The sequence below is a fragment of the Oryx dammah genome, unplaced genomic scaffold (genome assembly GCF_014754425.2).
Source record: "Oryx dammah isolate SB20612 unplaced genomic scaffold, SCBI_Odam_1.1 HiC_scaffold_2, whole genome shotgun sequence".
Classification (NCBI taxonomy): Eukaryota; Metazoa; Chordata; class Mammalia; order Artiodactyla; family Bovidae; genus Oryx; species Oryx dammah.
This window is the reverse complement of record NW_024070186.1, coordinates 179,764,276-179,788,835: the sequence shown is the minus strand read 5'-3', so window position 1 is coordinate 179,788,835 and position 24,560 is coordinate 179,764,276. Positions and strand designations below refer to the sequence as shown.

General features: G+C 42.9%; 2 protein-coding genes across 2 annotated transcripts in view; both read right to left on the bottom strand.

The window, feature by feature from the left end:
* Positions 1-24,560, bottom strand: part of LCMT1 (leucine carboxyl methyltransferase 1) — a 66,053-nt gene that overhangs the window by 4,220 nt on the left and 37,273 nt on the right. The window contains exons 6-9 of the mRNA XM_040258133.1: positions 11,915-12,017; positions 5,308-5,428; positions 2,014-2,115; positions 695-786 (exon numbers count right to left, since the gene is read on the bottom strand). Coding sequence (XP_040114067.1) covers positions 695-786; positions 2,014-2,115; positions 5,308-5,428; positions 11,915-12,017 — 418 coding nt within the window. The remainder of the gene's footprint in view (positions 1-694; positions 787-2,013; positions 2,116-5,307; positions 5,429-11,914; positions 12,018-24,560) is intronic.
* Positions 12,566-13,816, bottom strand: LOC120876337 (myelin-associated neurite-outgrowth inhibitor-like). The gene has a single exon (XM_040258147.1). It carries the CDS (start codon positions 13,598-13,600, stop codon positions 13,013-13,015), a length of 588 nt encoding a protein of 195 aa, XP_040114081.1. The 5' UTR covers positions 13,601-13,816; the 3' UTR covers positions 12,566-13,012.

Genomic DNA, 24,560 nt, shown 5'->3' with positions numbered 1-24,560 from the left:
TAGCATATATCCACACATCAATATAAATACCAGGCACCACTAAACAGGATATGGTAACCTGAACATCTTGACATGCAGAGATAAATATAAGCTATTGTTAAGCTTTTGAAAGGATGGTGGTTTAGAGACAAATACATGTATCAATCTACTTATTCAAAAAATACAAATCTATACGTTGATAAATATTTATATACACATAGAAAAAGAATATACTCCAATTTATTCACAGCACACAACTGCTCTATACTTCATGCACTTTACTTGAAAATTGTTTTAGAACAACAAGCATGTATTTCTTTTATAATGAGGGTGAAAGTCCACTTAAAAATCCATAAGCAGAGACTCCCCACCCACCCCCAACACCCCCCCGCCCACCGCTTAGGGCCCCTTGGGCAATGTGACTTTCCTCCTTTTCCAAAACACAGGGATGGTGCAAGATTTCCACTGCAGAGGTGTTAACTGCTTATTTTGACTAAAATAATCTGTTTGGGCATAAACCTTATCTTGGTTAATAGCTAATGAGTTACTCTCAAGGAGCTGGCAATGTTTAATCTATGTTAGCAGCAGTTAACTTGTTTCAAATAGGTCTAGTTTGGGGTTGGGTTGTTTTTTTTTTAAACATTAGAAGGTATGGACATTGATGCCTTTCATTCACAATTCTTTGCCATGGAGCGGACTCTTGTCAATGCCATACCTGATCACTTCGGCACGAGGCAACCTGCTGTACAATTCCATCATGTCGATGGCTGACGCTGACTCCCACCCGCTGGACAGGAGCCGTTCTCTCTAAAACGTGGGGCGGAGAGAAAGGGAGACGACAGGAGCTGTCACATGACCCGAGGCGCTCTTTGCACACACAGCTTCCCTCAGAGGGCTCCCCTTTCAAAAGCCCATTCTGGACCCTCTCATCTGTCTTTTCATTTTCCCCATTTTCTCTACTCAACAGGTACTGTTACAATGGGGGCACCCTAAAGTATAATATTTAAAGAGAAATAAAGGAAGAAACTGTTCTATATAAGCAACAGGTTTTTAAAGGGCCCTGGTGGTAATGACACAAGCCATGTAAAACCTAAGCCATTTATAAGGGGGTAGGGATGGGGAAGTGCCTCTTCACCAAAAAATTTCTAAATTTTGGGGGAACAATTACAGATTGCAAGAATTTAAGTCAAGTACAAAGTGGGAATCATGTTTGGATCCTGATTTAAATACACCAACCATGAACAATTTTTTAGACGACTGGTAAAAACCGAGTATGAATTGGGTGGGTGTCAGCTGCTATGAAGGAGCATGTCAACTTGTCAGATGTGATCATGGTATTATCATTATCCCGGGCAGAGGAAGGTCCTTACTGGTAGGAGATTCACACTGAAGTACTTACAAGGGAAATGAAACAGTGTCTGGGATTTGCCTTAAATATTCCAACGATATGCTCAGACACTCAGTCATGTCTGACTCTTTGTAACCCCATGGACTGTAGCCCGTCAGGCTTCTCTGTGCATGGGATATACAGGCAGGAACACTGGAGTGGGTTGCCATTTCCTCCTCCAGGGGATCTTTCTGACCCAGCGATTGAACACACATCTACTCGTGAATCCTGAACTGTCGGCAGATTCTTTACCACTGAGCCACCTTTCCAATGACACCACCCACAAAAATTTGGGGGAAGGGGTAACAATATGGCAATGATAAAATATGATTAATTACTGAAGCTGGGTGGTGGGACATAGGTGTTCGCTTTAATTATTCCCTCTACTCTTATGTTGTTTGAAAAACAGCATAATAAAAAATTAAAGTAACAGGAGGCAGGAAATGTAAACTTGTATTTTCCATGCCAAGATAGTAGCACAGGGCTTGGATCTCCCTCACACGATGAACCAGTGGCCCACGTGGAGCCCTGGCCGCCCGCAGGCAGATACTCCGGAAGGACCCTCACATTCTCCCATCTGCGTAGGGAGGAGGCCCTTTCTCATTTGGCCAGGGTACAAGAAGACGTCCGGGCCTCTGCCCTCTGACCTGTGACTCCAGCGACTTGCAAGTCTCCACCCCGGCCAGGTCACACTGTCGTCTCCGCAGGTTCTCGATCATGATCTGCCCAAACCGGTCACCCATGTTCACCTGGGAAGGGAGAGGGGAGGCTGGGCACTGCCTCAGGGTCTCTTTGGTTCTTAAAACATGCAAAATAAAATAACCACATCCTACTGCTAAGCAGTCAAGGCTCGTAATACCCAGCACAGGTCATGGAACCCCAAGTGCAGTGCTGATGGAGTACAGCCCTCAAAAGGCAACTGGGCAATGTTCCTCCATTGTAAACACTCAGCCTGGAACCAGATAACTCCACTGCCAGGAGCCTGTCTCACAGGTAGACTTGTGTGTGTATGTGAAGATGCAAGAACATTTACTACAGCACTATGTATGACAGAAAGGATCTGGAAAGAACTTAAATAGCCATTGCTTGGGGTTAAATAAATTCTGGCAGGTTTATACAATGAAATACCATACAGCCGTGAAAACATGAAAACATAAAAAGAAGATAGACAGATATGAGATGGCCCCTAAGATAAACTCTTGAAAAGTAATGTGTATACACATTAATGTGTACAAAGGAATGTGTATAGTATGCTCCCGTCTATCTTTGGGGGGGGGGGGGCTCTCTTCACATTTATATATGCACAGGGAAATTCTAGAATACAGCAAGGTTGCTTCCCAGGTTAGAGGCTGAGGTCCGTGATAGATGAGAGACTTTTCTCTGTTTACCCTTCAAACTATATGACTTTTTTTTTTAAATTTTGCATGTGGCATTACTTTCTGAATAAAGAAGAAAGGCAATGCCAAAGAATGTTCAGACTATTATACAACTGCGCTCATTTCACATTCTAGCAAGGTAATGCCCAATATACTTCAAGCTAGGCTTCAACAGTATGTGAACCAAGAACTTTCAGATGTATTTCAAAACAGGATTTAGAAAAGGCAGAGGAACCAGATATCAAATTGCCAAAATCTGTTGGATTACAGAAAAAGCAAGGGAATTCTAGAAAAACATCTGCTACACTGACTACGCTAAAGACTTTGACTGTGAGGATCACAACAAATGAAACAGTGCACATCTGAAACGTGTGGAAATGTGGGAAGTGAAATTCCTTCTTCCCAGGTATGGTGTCCCCAAAACAGAGACAGGTCACCAGGATTTATCCACGTTGATAGTACAGACTGATGAGGCCAGCAGCCATTATATTCATTTACCAGGTCAAAAGACTACATCTGCGGCAGTGGTTAAGAATCCACTTCGCAGTGCAGCGGATGCCAGTTCGAACCCTGGTCTGGAAGATCCCACATGCCTCGGAGCAACTAAGCCCATGAGCCGCAACTACTGAAGCCCGTGAGCGCGCTCCATGAAAGAAGCCGCTGCCACGAGAAGTCTGAGCACCACAGTTCAAGAGTAGTCCCCCACTCTGCAACCAGAGAAAGCCCACGTGCAGCAACGAAGACCCAGTGCAGTCAAAAGTAAATACATCAATATTTAAATACTTTTTTTAAAAAAAGACTGAATCTGAGGAATACTACCAATTAAAGAGAGGAAAAGAAGAAAAATCAACCAACCAAGAACCACCTATACCAGAACCTGGGCTGAGGTGGGGAAGACAGGAGACCAAGGTCCAGCCCCAGACCTGTTTGTAGCTATGTGACATGGGGCAAGGCCTTGCACTGCCCTTATCTGTAATAACATTTGAAAATAAAATAAAATGCAGTTAAAAAATAAATAAATAAAATCAATAAAGCGAAACTAAAATAAACAATAAAAGTAGCTAACATGTACTGGCACTGCTCATCATCAGGCCACTGCTGTTCAATATCTCAGGGGTTCCCATAATAATCCAAAGAGGCAAGTCTTTTTTTAATGAATGCACTTGCCAAATTTAGTCTGGATTATTTAGACCTGAGAGGCAGGTATTCTTATCCCTGGGGCTCCGAGAGATCCAAATAATAACTGAGTTAATAACAGCTTACTTAATGCTGTCAATGCTTGTGTACCTGTTAACTCGTTTATGAACTATGAGGTTGGGGTACTATTATCCTCATTTTTCAGATGAGGAAACAGGCACAGAGAGGTCAAGTAACTTGTCCAGATCACAGAGATGGGCAGTCTGTCTCCACAACACGAACTCCCAACCATAGAGCAATTCTGCTGCAGGTGACACAGACCCAGGACGAATTATTCCAAAACACTAAAACATAACCCTTTAGGCACTAGATGAGAAGAGAACAGCAAGCCATAGGCCAGACTCAGTGATTTTAGAAATTGGGAAAGTGAAGTGAATTCTCCAGGAATTCAGTCCTTGGAATTCTCCAAGCCAGAATACTGGAGTGGGTAGCCTTTCTCTTCTTTGAGGGATCTTCCCAATCCAGGGATTGAACCCAGGTCTCCCCCATTGCAGGAGCTGTGAGCTCACTGAATGAGCTCAGCTCAGCTCACTCCAACTGAGCCACAGGAAATGTGACAGTAAAATCCTAGATTTCTAATATCTCTTGAAAAATTGGGAGTTCAGGCAACTCTAGGCTCACTCCTAGCATGAAAAGCAGGCATCCGTGAAATGGGACTTGGGTGTCCCAGGTCACCATAGGCCCCACTACTTCACAACGTATGACACCTGGCCAGCTTCTTCCATTTACATCACTATCTGCCTCTGAAGGCATGTGAGTTAGCTACCCCTACCCTGATGACAGCCAAAATTCCCTCCACCAAGATCTATGACTTTATAGTAAACACAGTGATAAAGTAAGAACACAAAAAGCTTCCTTAAAGGCCAAGATGGAAGTTCCAGAAACTCTAGATAAAAGTTTACAGGCAGTCATGAACTCAAAAATACTAGGTTTAGGGCAGTCGTTAGGAATCCACCCTGGAATGCAAGAGACACCGATTCAATCCCTAGCCCGTGAAGATCCCACATGCCTCCTGGCAACTAAGCCCACGTACCACGACTACTGTGCCCTCGCTCTCAAGCCCGTGCTCCGCAGCAAGAGAAGCCACCACAACAAGCCCTGGAACCGAAACTAGAGAGTAGTCCCTGCCGGCTGCTACCAGAGAAAGCCCACAGGCAGCAACGAAGACCCACTTCAACCAAAAAAAAAAAATTTTAAATAAACCTCAAGAAAAGAAAAGAATACTAGGTTTGCTGGAACTGATTAACAAAGGAGCTACAGAGGCAGAAGGAAAATAATAAGGGAAAGCATATTCCAAGGGTGCTCAAGAGAGAGAAAGCCCGCCCTGGAGTCCTGCACAGAACGTGGATTTCTTGAGCTTCCTCTTACCTGTTCGTAGTTTATGAACATGGCAGCCTCAAAACTGTTGGCGGCCCACTTGAGGAGGTTTGCAGACTGCTCCGGAGTCATGTACACCAGCACACATTCAGCTATCAGGAGGGTTGGCAATCTTAAGGGAAAAAAAAAAAGGCACATAAACATGTTTTCATCCAGATGGGACTCTCTAAATGCACTCACGTTGTAGTTCATACCCCATGCTTTTGGTTTTCATATTAACAATCAATGTAACACGACTCTAAGTTTTACAATGCAAAAAGGTGAGTGATCAGCAATCATTTTTGTCTTGCAGTTGAAAATGCAGACTATAAAAATGGCTACAGGTTCTTCCTAAGTGTACATCCACACTGTGGCACGGTGCAGGCAGAATCTCCCACTCAGCAAGCAGAGTTTATTTCCCTCCCCCTAGAATCTGGGCAAGTCGTGTAACTTGCTTTGGAATAGCAACAAACGTGATACCAGCAGAAGCTTAGAAATTACCTGGACGCTGGCACTTGCTCTCTTGCTGTACTTGGAAACCTGAAACCACTATGGAAATGAAGCCAAGCTAGCTTGCCCTAGGACGGGAGGTCCTGTGGTTGAGAATGACACAGCTCCACTGACCAATCTGTTCTCCACACATGAACAAACCCCAAAGGACATGAGCTAAACCTGGCCCCTAGCAGATGAACCACCCAGCTAAGCCCAGGCCAGGTAAAGAAGGCTATTTGGGAATTTTTTTGTATGATTTTTGCAACTTCTTTGTAGACTTGAATAATTTAAAAAATGAAGTTAAACATATTTACAATATTTTGTGAAAGGTAGCCATTAGCAACATTAGAGAGAGGATTAACACTTTTCAAAATATAACTGAAAGAAAAGCAAACAAGACAGCCCATAAAGGAAAGCACAGAACACAAATGGGACCACAGGGGAGAATATGTAATCTGAATACCTGTTACACCAATTTGTTTTCATCTATTTTGTACATCTCCAAAGTCAGGCAAACTTCCTATGAAGATCTGGTCCGATTTATACATGATTACTTCCATGACCTACCAGCACATTTTCCAAACAGCTGGCTATACAGCTGCAGCTGTACTCAGAGTCAGATGCAGCTGACTCAGGGGCCTAATACGTGCCAATTTCTGCTCAACTGTTTTCACATGTGCTACCTGATCTTCAAAACCATTGTGTGAAATAGTTTTTATCACAGTTCATAAACAAAGACACTAAGGCTCAAAGAGATTAAAAAAACAAAACCCCAAAACCCTGCCCTCTATTAAACAACTAGTAAGCACAAGTAAGCTTCTTGGCAGGAAAGTTATGACAAACCTAGACAGTGTGTTGAAAAGCAGAGACATTACTCTGCTGATAAAGGTCTGAATAGTTCCCAGTAGTCATGAACGGTTGTGAGAGTTGGACTGTAAAGAAGGTAGAACGCCAAAGAACCGATGCCTTCAAACTGTTCAGTTCAGTTCAGTCGCTCAGTCATGTCTGACTATTTGCAACCCCACAGACTGCAGCACACCAGGCTTCCCTGTCCATCACCAACTCCCAGAGCTTACTCAAAACTCATGTCCATCGAATCAGTGATGTCATCCAACCATCTCATTCTCTGTCGTCCCCTTTTCCTCCCGTCTTCAATCTTTCCCTCCCGTCTTCAATCTTTCCCAGCATCAAGGTCTTTTTAAATGAGTCAGTTCTTCACGTCAGGTGGCCAAAATATTGGAATTTTAGCTTCAGCATCAGTCTTTCCAATGAATAGTCATGACTGATTTCCTTTAGGATGGACCGGTAGGATCTCCTTGCAGTCCAAGGGACTCTCAAGAGTCTTCTCCAACACCACAGTTCAAAAGCATCAATTCTTTGGTGCTCAGTTTTCCTTACAGTCCAACTTTCACATCCATACATGACTACTGGAAAAAACCATAGCTTTGACTAGATGGACCTTTGCTGGCAAAGTAATGTCTCTGCTTTTTAATGTGCTGTCTAGGTTGGTCATAGCTTTTCTTCCAAGGAGCAAGCGTCTTTTAATTTCATGGCTGCAGTCACCATCTGCAGTGATTTTGGAGCCTCCCAAAATAAAATCTCTCACTGTTTCCATTGTTTCCCCATCTATTTGACATGAAGTGATGGGACCGGATGCCATGATCTTAGTTTTCTGAATGTTGAGTTTTAAGTCAACTTTTTGACTCTCCTCTTTCTGTTTCATCAGGAGGCTCTTTAGTTCTTCTTCACTTTCTGCCATAAGGGTGGTGTCATTTACAGATCTGAGGTGATTGATATTTTTCCTGGCAATCTTGATTCCAGCTTGTGCTTCATCTAGCCCAGCGTTTCTCATGATGTACTCTGCATAGAAGTTAAATAAGCAGGGTGACAATATACAGCCTTGACACAGTCTTTTCCAGATTTAGAACCAGTCTGTTATTCCATGTCCAGTTCTGTTGCTTCCTGACCTGCATACAGATCTCTCAAGAGGCAGGTAAGGTGGACTGGTATTCCCATCTCTTTATAACAATTTTCCACAATTTGTTGTGATCCACACAGTCAAAGGCTTTGGCATAGTCAATAAAGCAGATGTAAATAAAGTAGATATTTTTTGGAACTCCCTTGCTTTTTTGCTGATCCAACAGATGTTGGCAATTTGATCTCTGGTTCCTCTGCCTTTTCTAAAACCAGCTTGAACATCTGGAAGTTCACAGTTCACATACTGTTGAAGCCTGGCTTGGAGAATTTTGAGCATTACTTTACTAGCGTGTGAGATGAGTACAACTGTGCAGTAGTTTGAACATTCTTTGGCATTGCCTTTCTTTGGGATTGGAATGAAAACTGACCTTTTCCAGTCCTGTGGCCACTGCTGAGTTTTCCAAACTTGCTGGCATACTGAGTGCAGCACTTTCACAGCATCATCTTTTAGGATTTAAAATAGCTCTACTGGAATTCCATCACCCCCACTAGCTTTGTTTGTAGTGATGCCTCCTAAGCCCCACTTGATTTTGCATTCCAGGATGTCTAGCTCTAGGTGAGTGATCATACCATCGTGATTATCTGGGTTGTGAAGATCTTTTTTGTATAGTTCTTCTGTGTATTCTTGCCACCTCTTCTTAATATCTTCTGCTTCTGTTAGGTTCATACCATTTCTGTCCTTTATTGTACCCATCTTTGCATGAAATGTTCCCCTGGTATCTCTGATTTCCTTGAAGAGATCTCTAATCTTTTCCATTCTATTGCTTTCCTCTATTTCTTTGCATTGATCACTGAGGAAGGCTTTCTTATCTCTCCTTGCTATTCTCTGGAACTCTGCATTCAAATGGGTGTATCTTTTCTTTTCTCCTTTGCCTTTAGCTTCTCTTCTTTTCTCAGTTATTTGTAAGCCCTCCTCAGACAACCATTTTGCCTTTTTGGATTTCTTTTGCTTGGGGATGGTCTTGATCACTGACTCCTGTACAATGTCATGAACCTCCGACCATAGTTCTTCAGGCACTCTGTCTATCAGATCTAATCCCTTGAATCTTTTTGTCATTTCCACTGTATAATCATAAGTGGAAGCTAGAAAAAACTTCTGGAAGTCCCCTGGACAACAAGGAGATCAAACCAGTCAATCTTAAGGGAAATCAACCCTGAATATTTATTGGAAGGACTGATGCTGAAGCTGGAACTCCAGTATTTTGGTCATCTGATGCAAACAGCTGACTCACTGGAAAAGTCCCTGATGCTGGGAAAGAGTGAGGGAAGAAAAGGGTGTCAGAGGATAAGACGGCTGGATGGCATCACCATTGCAATGGACATGACCTTGGGCAAACTTCAGGAAATGGTGAGGGACAGAGAGGCCTTGCGTGCTACAGTCCATAGGGGCGCAAAGAGTCAGACTCGACTGGGTGACTGAACACCAATAATAACAAGCAGAAGTAAAATAGGGATCCAGGGTGAGATCCCAAGACTTGTGCTCTCTTCATCCTGAGCGGGCTCCAGGCCCCTGGCATCAGCTTTAACTAACCTCCTGCTGACCTCCACAAACCCACACACTCCCAAGAAATCCAGCAACACACCTTTCAAAGTCAAGACTTTCCTTCTGCTAAAAGAATACACACTACTTGCTCAGCATCGCTAATTATTAGAGAAATGAAAATCAAAACTACAATGAGGTATCACCTCCTGCTCACTCAAAAGTCTACAAATAACAAGTGCTGGAGGGGTGTGGAGAAAAGGGAGCCCTCCTGCACTCTTGGTGGGAACATAAGTTGGTGCACCCACTATGGAAAACAGTATGGAGGTTCCTCAGAAAACTAAAAATAGAATTACCATATGAACCAGCAATCCCCCTCCTAGACATATATCTGGACAAAACTACAATTCAAAAAGATACAGGCACTCCTATGGTCAAAGCACCACTATTCACAATAGTCAAGATGTGGAAGCAACCTAAATGTCCACCGACAGAGGAACGGATGAAGATGTGGTGTATACACAATAAAATGCTACTCAGTCAGAGAAAAGAATGAAACAGCGACATCTGCATCAGGACCGATGCAACCAGAGATTATCATACTAAGCGAAGCAAGTCTGAAGAGAAAGACAAATACCATATGACATCACTTATGCGTGGAACTTAAAGCATGGCACAAATGAACCTATCTACGAATCAGAAACAGACTCACAGACACAGAGATCAAATCTGTGGCTGCCAAGGGTACAGGGGGCGAAGGAGGAATGGACCATGAGTCTGGGATTAGCAGACATAAACAATCATATATAGAATGGATACTCAGCAAGGTCCCACTGTATAGCACAGGGAACTATACTCAGTATCCTGGGATAAATCATAATGTAAAAGAATATAAACAAGAATGTAAATGTGTGTATAACTGAGTCACTGTGTTGTACAGCAAAAACTAACACAACACTGTTTATCAACTATACTTCAATTAAAAAAATAAATTTAAGAAAACACACCATATTCTGCAATTTGTGAACCATGTAAGGGTCTCCCCAAAGGACAAAAGAAGTATAAATACTCTTGGCAATGTATGGACCTTACTTCTGAACACTCAAGTGAGACAGATTCAGATAGTAAAGCTGGAGTGACAAAGCCCATTTTGACATTTGGGCTGGTGGGGACGTAAATCCTGTGAATGACAACCTAGTTGATGATTTCAGAGGAAATGTGAGCAAGAACTTCAATACGCTGAGATGACAGCTATCGCCAAGCCGATGCGTCAGGAAGACCACTCTTCCACCCTCTACACTTCCCTCACCCTCCATTGCCCAAAGCGCGTCTGTATTTGTATCTGTCCGTACCTTTCTTCCCCTCTCGGAAGATTGAGAGGTGTTTCTCTTCCCTCAAAGGCGAGTTAACTCAGTCCATGCTCTTCTTCTTCCCTTCCCTGTCCTCCAATGATTTCCCTCATTGTTCATTTTTCATTGTTTGCCACTGATTCCTCGCCTTCAATTTATTTTAAAAATAACTTTCCCTTTCCCTTCCCTTCCTTCCAAACCTCTCCCTTGAGTCTTTCACCTCAAATATCCTGGAAAGTGTTATCCTCACCTACAGCAGACCAAGCAGATATGCCTTTTCCTACTAGCTCTTTATCCACTTGACCAGCATCACTGTGCTAAAACCACACCTCCCACTGCCCTCCTCTGCCTCCCAAAGGTACCCACACTCAAGAATCCGGTGTGCTCCCTTCTGGTCCATTTTAAAAGCACTTCCTTGATGTATACACGTAATCACAAAAATACAGTATTTGGGGGAGGAGTTGATTTTACACATTTGGTATCACACTCTGCATATAACTCTGCCATCTAGTTTTTAAAAACTCAACATTAAACTTTTGAGCTCTCTCCAAAGTCATGCATTTTACGTCTCATTCATCCATTCTCCTCCTGATGGACACTGCAATTGTTTCCAGTCTTCTGCTACTAAAACTGAAAGCCGCAGTGAACATCCTCCTTGTACGTACATGTAGACCTTCTCAGCAGAGATACACCCAAACATGGAACTGCAATATCACATGATACCAGCAATTTTACTAAATTCCAGATTGCTCCTTGCAATGTCATACCAAGATCACTTCTACTAGTGGTGTATGACCATTCCTTTCCCCCAGTATCCGTGCCAACACTTGATACTGTCAGGCTTCTATCTTTCTGCCAACCTGGTGGTAGTGGTAGTAAAGTAGAATTTCATCTGATTACTACTGAAGTTCAGTATCATTTCAACATGATACCCAGTTTCCTCTGAGCTGCCTGGTCATCTGTCCTTTGCCCATTTTTCCACTAGACTTTTAAAAATAGTAGCTATTCTTTTATACCCTGGATGCAAATCCTTTCTTTATATGTTACAATTATATGTTTCTATGCATACAATTATCTTCCCTCAAACTTATGATATTAGGAATCAGTATTTTGCAAAAGCGATACAAGCGATTCTCATGGGAAAACAGACTTAAGGAACACTGCTTCTTAAAAAACTTCAGAAAACTACTCTAAATAGCAATGAAATGATAAAGATTACAGAGGACAAAATGGTATATGTAATTATACTGTACTTCCAACTGGCCTTATCCCCAATTAGCATGAAATCACAAATGTAAGAGGTTAAAAAAAAAAATCTCACTGTGTACTCATGTTACATTTCTTTAACTTTTCTTCCAGGTCAGCTGTATCTCGGAGATCTGCTCCAATGATGGCATATCTTGTTGAATCCAACATGTGCCCATCTGTAAATGCAAGAGGAGATGGTAATTTCAACAGAAACTGATCAGGAAGAGATTGTAACTTCAATGGATGTGGATTTTCAAAACGAAAAGTAAATGTACTGTTTCTCTCCACTATAAAAATGCATGCTCATTATGGGGGAAAAAAATCAGGAAGTAAAAATTAACTAAAATCATACCTTTCAAAGATAACTATTAGTGTTTTAATGTATAACATTCTATCCCTTTTTCTATGTGCTTAAATTCATATACACAACTCAGACACATCCTCCCCCCCTCCCTTTCTCCTCCCTCAAATACACACACACAATAAAAGAAAATGGGACCACCCAATACTTGTTCTGAAAGCTTTTCCTATTTAACAACAGTATCAGGAACAAATGAACTTACTTACAAAACAGGAAGAGACTCACAGGCTTAGAGAATGAACTTATGGTTGCTGGGGGGAAGGATGGGGGAAGGGACAGTTAGGGAGCTTGGGATGGACATATTCACACTGCTATATTTATTTATTTATTTATTTTTTATGAAGAAATTCACTTTAACACTTATAACTTTAAGACTCTGCATACATTACAACAGTGCATTAGAGATACAAGTTGTAAAATACTTTTCCATTCCTTTGGATTTTGCATATGATGGTTCTGCATCAGTCACTGCAGGTAGATTGAGCAAGCTTTGTGTGTGTTGTGTGCGTTTTTTTTAACATGCATTCAACTAGATATGATTCAGAATAGATTAATACTCCCTTTTATCATTACAGTTAGCTAAAAAGTTGCCTGGCAGCCCACCAAACAGGATTTGCTGTAAGACGAACCCAAAGAGTCAGCTGGAGACTGAGGGCGCTGGGACCTGGTAGGCTGCCTGCAGCAGTGTTTAGCCAAGTGTCGAGAGCATTACGAAGAAAGTCCTGGTTGGAGGCAGAAGGCCTGCAGCACCAGCTGTGGAACCTCCATGATGTGACTGCACAGCTCCATCCACAAACGTTTGCAGGGTGATCACCACTGAGGGGGCACATAGCTGTAGGTGGGCGTTCCTGGGGCCCGATACGTGGGCACAGTGACAGGGTGGGGAGCAACAGGAGTTGGGGAGTGGGCAGTCAGCAGGGTACCCGCTGACATGGCCATAGTGGTGCCCGCCACCATGCCCATGGTGACCCCGTTGCCTCTCGGCGGAGGGATGGGAGCAGGGTACACCGTCGCTGGCATGCCGTTGGGCTGCACCACCGTGGTGTGGTGGATGACGTGAGGGGGTGCTGCATACAGGGGCTGGGTGTAGTACATGCCTTGCTGTGCATACGGGCTCTGCTGGGGGTAGGCACTTCGCACGGGGTACACAGCAGTCTGGTAAGGGTTGGGGGAGGAGGAATACGGTGGCACTGCCCCGCTGGTGGGGGAACAGGACACTTTGTAAGGTGTGCCAGGAGTGTAACCTGCTTGGAAGGTAGGATTCGCTCCAGGGTACATGTTGGGAGAGTAGGCAGGAGCTGCTGCTGCATAGCCCATTGGGAAACCAGCTGGATAACCAATTCCTTTGGCATTTGCATAGGGTACCCCAGAAGAACCCGGGCTATAAACAGGATTCATGATTTCAAGAACGCGCCGCGAGGGCAGACTGGGCCTCAGTGATCAGAGCTCGCCGGCCCAGGGCGGGCTCAGCGGTCGGGGTCGGTGAGAGACGCGCGCTGCGTAGGCCTGCTCCGTTGCGGGGCTGAGCCGCGAGGCCCCGGTCGCCGCCGCCGCCGCTTACCCGGCCCGCGCTCCCGCTCGCCCCACTCTGCCGGCCCGCCTCTCCGCAGCCCGCGCTCCTCGCCCCACACTGCTATATTTAAAATGGACAACCAATAATCACATACTATACAGCACATGGAACTCAGTTCAATGTTATGTGGCAGCTTGGATAGGAGGGGAGTCTGGGAGAGAATGGTTACATGTACATGTATGGCTGAGTCCCTTCACTGTTCACCTGAAACTATCATAACACTGGCAATCGGCTATATTCCAGTATAAAATAAAACGTGGAAAACAACAACAACAGTATGAGGGACAACGTTCTCTGTAATGATTTCACAGTGCTTCACTGAGTAGGTAAAACAACTTACTTAGCCAATTACTCAGTATTAGACAGGCAGTATTTCCAAATTTATTTCATCTGAGGCATTGCAATGAATATCCTTATCAAAGGACTTGCCCAGTTATGCTGGTTATGACGAGCAGCATCAGGAGATCAAAGAGGAAGCCTATTTCAATATTGGTACTAATTGCTCTCAAAATGTTTTGTCAATTTGCAAGATATTACATTTAAAAGAAAACAGTTGATGTACTAAAGAATTTACAGATAAAATAATATTTTGTTGTTCAGTCGCTAAGTTGTGTCTGACTCTGCAAACCCATGGACGGCAGCATGACAGGCTTCCCTGTCCTTCACTATCTCCTGGACGGAGTTTGCTCAAATTCATGTCCGTTGAATCAGTGAGGCTATCTAACTATCTCATCTTCTGCCACCTTCTTCTCCTTTTGCCTTCAATCCTTCCCAGCATCAGGGCCTTTTCTAGTAAGTCAGCTCTCCACATCAGGTGGCCAAAGTATTGGCGCTCCAGCTTCAGCATCAGTCCTTCCGATGAATATTCAGGGTTGATTTTCTTGAGGACTGACTAGCTTGATCTCCTTGTCCAAAGGAGACGAGAGTCTTCAAGAGTTTTCTCCAGCACCACAGTTCAAAAGCATCAATCTTTGGCGCTCAGCTTTCTTTGTGGTTCAACTCTCACATCTGTATATTACTGGAAAAACCACAGCTTTCACTATATGGACCTTTACTGGTAAAGTGATGTCTCTGCTTTTTAATATGCTGTCTAGGTTTGTCATAGCTTTCCTTCCAAAGAGTAAGTGTCTTTTAACCACCATCTGCAGTGATTTTGGAGCCCAAGAAAATAAAATTTGTCACTGCTTCCACTTTCCCCTCTTCTATTTGTGATGAAGCGATGGGAACAGATGCCATGGTCTTAGTTTTCTGAATGTTGAGTTTTAAGCCAACTTTTTCCCTCTCTTCTTTCACCCTCAGTAAAAGGCTCGTTAATTCTTCTTCACTTTCTGCCATTAGAGTGGCATCATCTGCATATTTCAGTCTGTTGATATTTCTCCCAGCAATCTTGATTCCAGTTTGTGATTCATCCAGCCAGGGATCTTGCAAGATGTACTCTGCATGTAAGTTAAATAAACAGAGTGATAATATACAGCCTTGTCATACTTCTTTCTCAATTTTGAATGAGTCTGTTGTTCCACGTAACAAATTTGCTTCTTGACCCACATACAGGTTTCTCAGGAGGCAGGTAACATAATACTCCCTTTAAGATATTCCAACAGAGGTTGGATGAAATGGTATATATTGTGATTCTCAAGCTTTGGCAGGAATCAGAATCACCCAGAGGACTTGTTGAAACAACTGATCAGGCTCTACTCCCCGAGTTTCTGATTTGTATTTTTTCAAAATGTTAGTTATCTAGTCACTAAGTTGTATCTGACTCTCTGTGACCCCATGGACTACAGCATGCCAGCCTTCCCTATCCTTCATCATTTCCCAGAATTTGCTCAAATTCATGTCCATTGAGTCAGTAATGCCATCTAACCATCTCATCCTCTGCCACCTTCTTTTCTTCTTGGCTTCAATCCTTCCCAGCATCAAGGTCTTTTTGAAAATAGAAATCCATATTTCTAGTAAGTTTCCAGATTGTGTTGATGCTGTTGGTGTGGGGCTAGACTTTTATTTATTTTTTCAATATTTATTTAATTGGCTGCACCTGGTCTTAGTTGCAGCATGTGGGATCTAGGTCCCTGACCAGGGATCAAACCCAGGCCCCCTGCATTGGAAGCATGGGGTCTTAGCCACTGGACCACCAGGGACGTCCCATGGGACTACACTTTTAGAACCAAAGGTAGATGAAATGACACTAGCAATAAAATTAGGCAATGGTACATGGAGATTCATCAATCTAGTCACATTATTTTTGTGTAGCCCTGAAATTCTTTTCAATTTAAACTTTCCATTTTTAAAGATAGATTAGAATAAAAAAGAAATTAAATTGCTTATTTACTCCAAGCACTGTTTGCTCAACTTCCTCAAAGGTACAAACCATGGAAGGCTCTGGGACATTCGACAGCCACCCTGCATTACTGCTGAGAACTCAGTTCTCTCCTGAGAACCCACAGCAAAAAAGTGTGAGGAAGGAAACAGCATGTGAGCTGGTTTTCCCTTACTTTCCTGAGAACCCCGCTGAGCTAGTTCAAATACCCTTGGCCACATCCCATAAGCTAACAAGAAATACCTTCTAGGAACCTGCTAGGTGTCAGGAAACCACTCAAGGACAAAGCCAGGAGACCCAGAGTCAGTCCTGGGCACTGCAACACCCAAGGCCAGAAAATAATATGAAGGACGTGAAGGCACTTGCTTGCCCTGCTGCGAAAACAAGCAATGACTCAAATGCCTGTGTGCCTTCTGACAACAGATATTAAAGCTGAGGTTTTCCATCCCTGACCACAAAAAAAGAGAGGCCAAGAATGCTGAAGCATGTGGTTCCCTCGGACCATGCAACTCACAAGAGACCCGTCTTAGTAAGAGATGTGGACTAGAGGTATACGCAAGGGAAAAACTGCACAGGTCGTGATTACTCTTAAAAATTGAGGACAAGGCATGGCAGAGCTGCAAGGGGCAATGACCTAGGGTGCACCCAGCAGTGGCCCCGCTGTATTCCCAGGCAAGCTGGCATACTACCCGGGAAGCCCTAGACACAATGACCCCAAGGTATCATCAACAATATAATCTGATGCTCTAAACCACACAAACGCCACACCTGTCATGATCCTCAGAAGTCAGGGGCTACTCAAGCTGTGCAGAAATAGAAAGTCTGTTATCCGCCCTTGAAGAATGCCTGATCCTCATTTCACAAGAAACAGAAAGAAGGTACAGGCCCAGGGTAAGTTTCAAGGGAGATATACTCTTCTGGGACTTCCCAAGTGGCACAGTGGTAAAGACTCCACCTGCTAATGCAGGAGACTCAAGAGACTTGGGTTCAATCCCTGCGTCAGGAAGGTCCCCAGGGGAAGGAAATGGCAATCCACCCCAGTATTCTTGCCTGGAAAATCCCATGGACAAAGGAGCCTGGCAGGCTACCCTCCATGGGGTCACAAAAGAGCCAGATGTGACTGAGCGCACATTACTATTCTAGGAAAATGCACCATTTTTAGAAAATCTAACAGTGGCAAGAGACCAAAAAAACAACAGAAAAACCTTGGTGCCGTTAGAATGTTTCTGAAAACAGATAAGAAAAAGACCTTCTCACCAAAATGAGATTCAGAATCCTTTCCTTTATTTCTATATTCTACTTCTGAAGAGAAAAATAGAAGGGGACTTCAAAGCATTTTGTGTGATATTCACATAAGAACAACTTTCTAAAGGAATAGCTGGTACCCACCCAATTCTGGAAAGCAAATTAACATTGATTTAGAACCTTAAATTGCTACCAGTAGCTCTCTCTGTGATCAGTCATTACAGGACTGACTTCTAAGAGGATTTAAGAGGGAGAAGTCCTGAAGACATAACACCACGACATGGTTTTTTTTTTTTTAATTAAGAACAAATTAATACCAGGCCAGAATAGCAAGACAAGTATAAAAATCCTATTCCTCAGGCTTGGTCATCATTTCATTCAAGCAGCAGCTTCAGCTTTGTCCCTAGGGAACACTGGGTGGTGTCTGGAGACATTTTTGGTTGTCACAACTGGGGGATGTTAGAGGCGTCTAGTAGGTAGAGGTCAGGGATGATGCTAAAACATACAATGTGTGGGACAGCCCCCCAACAGGGAATTATCCAGCCCCAGATGTTAGGAGGACTGAGGTTGAGAAATCCTGTGCTAGACTTACACACAGAAATTCGAAGATCATTAGTTGATGTTGAAGTTTAAAAAAAAATCCTTGAATAGTTCTAATTATTCCCAGATAGGGGAAACTTAACGTGCTGTAGCTTGGGAACAGGATATGGTTCCCAAGATGAAAATTCTCTGGATTGCGTCAGTAGAGGAACGGGCTTTGGAGTCAAAACAACCCTAAGAGCAAAGTTCTATTCTGCCAGTTCCCAGTCACATGACATACCCCTCACGCCTTTTTAAACATAAAATTCAAACAAGGGCAACCTCATGTGGCTATATCGAACATTAAGGGCAATGTAAAAGTGTGAGCTCCAGGACTTCCACGGTGGTTCAGCGGTTAAGAATCCACCTACCAGTGCAGGGGACATGGGTTCAATCCCTGGACTGGGAACTAAGATCCCACATGGCACAGGGCAACTAAATCTGTGTGCCACAACTATGGAAGCCTGTGCTCTAGAGCCTGCAAGCTGCAACAAGAGAATCCACTGCAATGAACACCCCAACGAGAGCAGCCTTCACTTGCAGCAACGAGGAAAAGCCTACACGGGGCAACAAAGAGTCCATGCACCACAACAAAGACCCAGTGCAACCAAAAATAATTATTTTTTTTTTTTAAGTGCAAGCTCCATGGTTTCCAAACTGTGTACCCTGAGGTGCCCTGGGACAGCACAACCAACTTGGCAGAGCAGGATGTTTTAATAAATTTTTGAGGGAAACACAGAAACCCTCCACATGGATCAGACACAGCAAACCACCAATCCAAGCAGTCACAGTGTCCACTTGAGACTTCTGTGCACTCACTTTTAATGACACCCTATCTCTGCAAAGTTGACCTCTGTGATTAAAAAAAAAAAAAAAACACGCCACTACTGCTCAAACATCACTTGCAATATTGCAAGAGGAACAGGTGGTGGTCTCCCACCTGCTCTCAGGTAAGGTCATGACGTGCCTGACAGGAGCACGCATCCCATTGGAAGTAACTGTGGTTATTTAAGAAGGAAATTAAAAGAGCATTTGTTCTTAAACTGTATGCGTCTTTTTTTTTCCAAATGATCAAGAAGCTGTTAGAGTATAAATGCTTACAATGCTTCAGCCTAAACTTATTAATAAACAGAATTGTTGATATGTTTTGTAACCTAGGGTCACTATGAAAAGTTTACTGAGGCGCTTAGGGCGCTGTGATCCAAGGAAAGTAGGGACTCCTTGCCTGACCTAATGCCTGAGATGTCACGGAGGTCTTCTGTGAAGACCAGACACAGATGATTAAATCCAGGTCGGTGCTGAGAAGATCCACCCAGATGAAAAGTGTTAGTCGCTCAGTCGTGTCCAACTCTGCGACGCTATGGACTGTAGCCCGCCAGGCTCCTCCGTCCAAGAATACTGGAGTGGGTAGCCATTCCCTTCTCTGAGGGATCTTCTCGACCCAGAGATCAAACCTGGACTTCCTGCATTGCAGATGGATTCTTTACCATCTGAGCCACCAGGGAAGTCCCCAACCCAGATGAACCCAGCTCAAACTGGCAAGCTGCAGGATGGTGAGCTAAACAGACAGTTGTTATTTTAAGCCATGTGCTTTCCAGTGGTGTGTTTCAGAGCAAAAGCTCACACAGGCTTTAATTATCTGCCTCATTAAGCTCGTGCCTACAAAAGGATGGGCTTCCCTGGTGGCTCAGAGGTTACAGCGTCTGCCTGCAATGCAGGAGACCTGAGTTCAATCCTTGGGTCAGCAAGATCCCTTGGAGAAGGAAATGGCAACCCACTCCGGTACTCTTGCCTGGAGTATCCCATGGACAGAGGAGCCTGGTGGGCTACAGTCTATGGCCTCGCAAAGAGTCAGACACGACTGAGTGACTTCACTTTCACTTCCTTTCTACAAAAGGCATGAAGAACTGTAAGATTTACATGATGCAACAGGGTAAACACACACAAACACAGAGTCCACAGGGCATACAAGTCATGATCTCTTCCATCACCTCCAAGTCAGCATCTCAAGAGAGATGGGTTCCTATGTGCTGTTAAGCTGGAGTGAGGCCCATCAATCTCATTCATTGTACGCCTTCAAGGACAGACGCATTATTAGGACTGCACGGTGTTTTTAGGTCTACAGATTTTCGAGAACACTTCAGTTTAAAAAAGGCAGGGGGGTGGAGCATGTTGTAAAACAGATTCAGCCTCAAGTGGATTTCTGGACCACACAGAAGTTTTGCTGGTCTGTCTGTCCATCAGTCCACCTGGTAATACTTATTGAGTTCTCACTATGGCCGGGGCACTGAGTTTTGGGAATAAGCGAATGAACAGGGAGATAACTGTCCTGCCTGCATGGGGCCTGTGATCTAGCAGGGAAGATGAACACTGGGCAAGTGTGGAGAGCACTACAAAGATGGAGGCGGTCTTGTGGGAAGAGGATCCCACTTTCCTTAGAACAGAGTCCCGATTTCTTGACCTGGCCTACAAGATCCGAGGCGATGCAGTCCCCGATGGCTTCATCACACCACCCCACTGCGACGTTCAGTCACACTGGGCTTTCAGCATCCTTGCACGCTCCTCCTTTGCCTGCACTTGCCTTGACTGAGGAAACCTTCTCGCTAGAGTTTCTCCTTCCTAGGGTTCAGCTGAAATGCCTGATATTTGGAAACGCTTTCATTGGGCTGCCCTTTTTATATTCATCCAGTTCCACACAGGAGTTGAGATGGATTACAAAAACATAAAATGTTCGTTCATTCAAGCCTTCAGGTACATGTTTATTCCATTAACAATCTCTGTGTCCCAGGCACTGTTTTGGGTGCTGGGGATACAGTGATGAATGAGACAGGAAGGGTCCCTGCCCTCATGAGGCTTATCCCCTCAGAGAGGGAGACAGTGAGTCATAGACCAAATGAAGAATCAAGATAACATCTGAATATTAACTGCTATGAAGAAAAGAGGATGGTCAATCTAGATAGTGTATTACAAAGGAGAGACATCACTTTGCCAACAAAGGTCCATATAGTCAAAGCTATGGCTTTGTAAGGAGATCAAACCAGTCAATCCTCAAGGAAATCAGGCCTGAATATTCACTGGAAAGACTGATGCTGAAGCTGAAGCTCCAATGCTTTGGCCACCTGATGCGAAGAGATGACTCATTGGAAAAGACCCCGATGCTGGGAAAGATTGAGGGCAGGAGAAGGGGGTGACAGAGGATGAGACAGTTAGATGGCATTACTGATTCAATGGACATAAATTTGAGCAAACTCCAAGAGATAATGGAGCCTGGTGTGCTGCAGTTCATGGGGCCGCAAAGAGTTGGACACAACTGAGCAACTGAACAACAAGAGAAGAGTATGACGTGGCAGCTGAAATGAGACGTACGTGATGACATGGAGCTGAAATGAGACGTACGTGACGACATGCAGCCCATCAAGCAAAATTAGGGCAAAAGAGTTCCAGACCAAAGGGAGAGGAAAAAAAAAATGTTTGAAGATGAGAGAGAGCTTGGCACAGAGGATAGCAGGAGGGCAGTGTGGCGAGATCCTAGTTACTGTGTTTGAAAATAAAATGAGGAGCCATCCATTTGACCGATTAACCATGTGGATTTCAGCTCTGGGAAGATTTAAGCAGAAAAGTCATAGAACCTAATTTACTTTTGAAGAACTCATCCTGATTTACTTTTCATTGTGTATCCATTATATACTTTTAATTTATTACCCTATGAATATTCAGCTTAAGAAAACATCTATCATTAATTCTAAGATGCATATTTTTTTTAACATTTTAACATGTCTGAAATCAGGATGCATCTAACAGTTGTTAATGCATCTGTTTAATTTGTCAACACTTTTTCTTATTGATAGACAGTGGTGATTCTTAAAATGACAGACCCACAAGTTTGAAGAAAAAGGATAATTTTTATATTTTTGTTACTTTTATTATCACCTATCACTTTTCTCAGATTTTCATTTTAATTTTAATTTTTATTTATTTTTTATTCAATTTCTCTTTTCTCAATACAATGGCAACATCAACAACTATAAAAGACTGGAAAGACAACAACTATAAAGTCTGGAAAATTTACCCACATTAAGACACAGAGTTAAGAAAACAAACAAGAATAAGAAAAAAAATCTGCAATTAAAAAAACTGACAAAAGGCATTTATCAAAGAACTATCTTTATAAGTATTCTTATAAACTGGAAAAAAAAAAAAAGGAAACATTGCAACTGAATAAAAAATTGGGCAAAGGAAATTTTCAAAGAAATTCCCAAAGGCTAATGAAATGAAAGAAAGATAACTCACTAGCAATCAAAGTTATATAAAATTTTAAAACAATAGGACATCATTTCAGCTAATCAGACTGGCAAATCTCTACTAATATTTTAAAATATTTAATATATGAAAATATCCAGCATTAGTGAAGATCTAGAGAAAGAGTATCCTCATCTACTCTTAATGAACACATAAATTAATAAAAAGAATTCCGAAGATCATCCTGGTAGTAGCTATTAAAATTCACAATGCACAATCCTTCAACCTAGCAATTCCTGCAAATATGCACATATACAGTCTTCTACAGCACTGTTGAATATAGAAACATAAAAAGGCAGCAATCTAAATGACCATCAGTGAAAGTGAAAATCACTCAGTGGTGTCGAACTCTTTGTGACCCCATGGACAGTCCATGGAATTCTCCAGGCCAGAATATTGGAATGGGTAGCCTTTCCCTTCTCCAGGGGATCTTCCCAACCCAGGGATCGAACCCAGGTCTCCCGCATTGCAGGTGGATTCTTTACCAGCTGAACCACAGGGAAGCCCAAGAATACTAGAGTGGGTAGCCCATCCCTTCTCCAGCAGATCTTTCCAACCCAGGAATCGAACCTGGGTCTCCTACATTGCAGGCGGATTCTTTACCAACTGAGCTATCAGGGACCATCAGTAGGGACTAGATTAAATAAAATGGAATTTCCACACAGAGGAAATGGCTATAAAGCCACTAGAAATAATAAGGAAGGATTATATACACTGACATGAAAAGACAGTCATGATTTAGCAGGACATGAAAAGAGCAATTTATATATACAAAACAGTATGTATAAATTATTTATTTTCTTAAAATTACATATAAACCTATATTCATATATAGAAGCATAGATCATTCAACAAATACATGTTAAACTACAAGCTATTTATTCAATGTGTTTAGACATTCATTCAACAAAAATCTACTGAATCTTTTATGTACCAGGCACTGGATTATATTTATGTGTATACTTTATTATATGTATATTCACCTTTCTCTGGGTACACTGTTCATCTATAGGAGAAAATACTCAGAACACTGGTTATCTTGGATAAGGGCAAGGATTATGGAAGGTCCTCTCTCCTTTGAATGTTTCTAAACTGATGGATCAAAGTTCCAGCAAAGTAGTAGACAGTTCACTATAGATAATCGTTCTGACTCAAATATTAACCAAACATATAGAAAATTATGATAGGCAAAGTGTGGAGAAAGCAAATCGGCCAGCAAATGATAAAGTTTGAACAGTTCCTACTTATAATCTGTATAAGGGAAACAGAGGATGGGGGAGATATTATTTTCTGTGGAAACTTTCTTAGTAATCTGATCACTAGTAGGTGTCTAAGGCACTGTGGGTGTGTGAAAGAGAAGGCGTACCTAGTTATCTGACATTTGTTGTGCTAGCTACGTCACCCATCCGAGAAGGCCATCCTCTCTAAGCCCATTTTCTGACCTGCATTTTTATTAAGGCCCTTGAGTGTCTCTATCAGATACAGACTGAGAATGATGAAACATTCTGGAAGAGTTTTACTATAACTTGAGAGGCTTTAGAAATGAGGAAAGTGTTGTTTGCAAGCATTCAAACTTAAAACCTAGAGGAAGGGACTTCCCTGGCGGCCCAATGGCTAAGACTCCACACTCCTAATGTAAGGGGCCCAGGTTTAATCCCTCTTCAGGGAACTAGATCCCACATGCCACAGCTAAAAAGATCCTGCATGCCGCAGAAAGACGGAAGATCCTGAGTACTGCAACTAAGACCTGGTGTAGCCAAATACACAAATTAAAAAAAAAAAAAAATTTGAGGGGAAAAATGAAGGCAGGGGCCAAGCAGGTGACATAAACCAGGAAGCAGGTCCAGCGTGAGACAAGAGCGGGTGGTGGGGTCAGAGCTGGGGAGGACACGACCTGTCTTACCAAGGCAGCTGCTGCCCAGTGACCACCAGGCAGGAGTCAGGGCCTGATGTTTTCCAAGATCTGATATTTCCAAGCAAAACTGGAAATCAAGACTTTCATGAAAAAATCTCCTGTTTTTGAAATGCTGCCAACTAATTTAAATTCTCTTTAAAAAAAAGATTTAGGATTGGGGACCTATGGACATCTAAGGTGAGTCATATCAAGTGGGTGAAAGTTGCTCAGTCGTGTCCGACTCTTTGCGACTCCATGGACTATACATACAGTCCATGGAATTCTCTAGGCCAGAATACTGGAGTGGGTAGCCATTCCCTTCTCCAGGGGATCTTCCCAACACAGGAATAGAACTGGGGTCTCCTGAATTGCAGACAGATTCTTTACCAACTGAGCTATCAGGGAAGCCCAAATCATACCAAAAATCATTTTAAATTTCTTCCTGGTAACA

Coding starts and splice junctions, on each gene's coding strand:
- LOC120876337 (XM_040258147.1), bottom strand. CDS start 13,600: ATGAATCCTGTTTATAGCCCGGGTTCTTCTGGGGTACCCTATGCAAAT.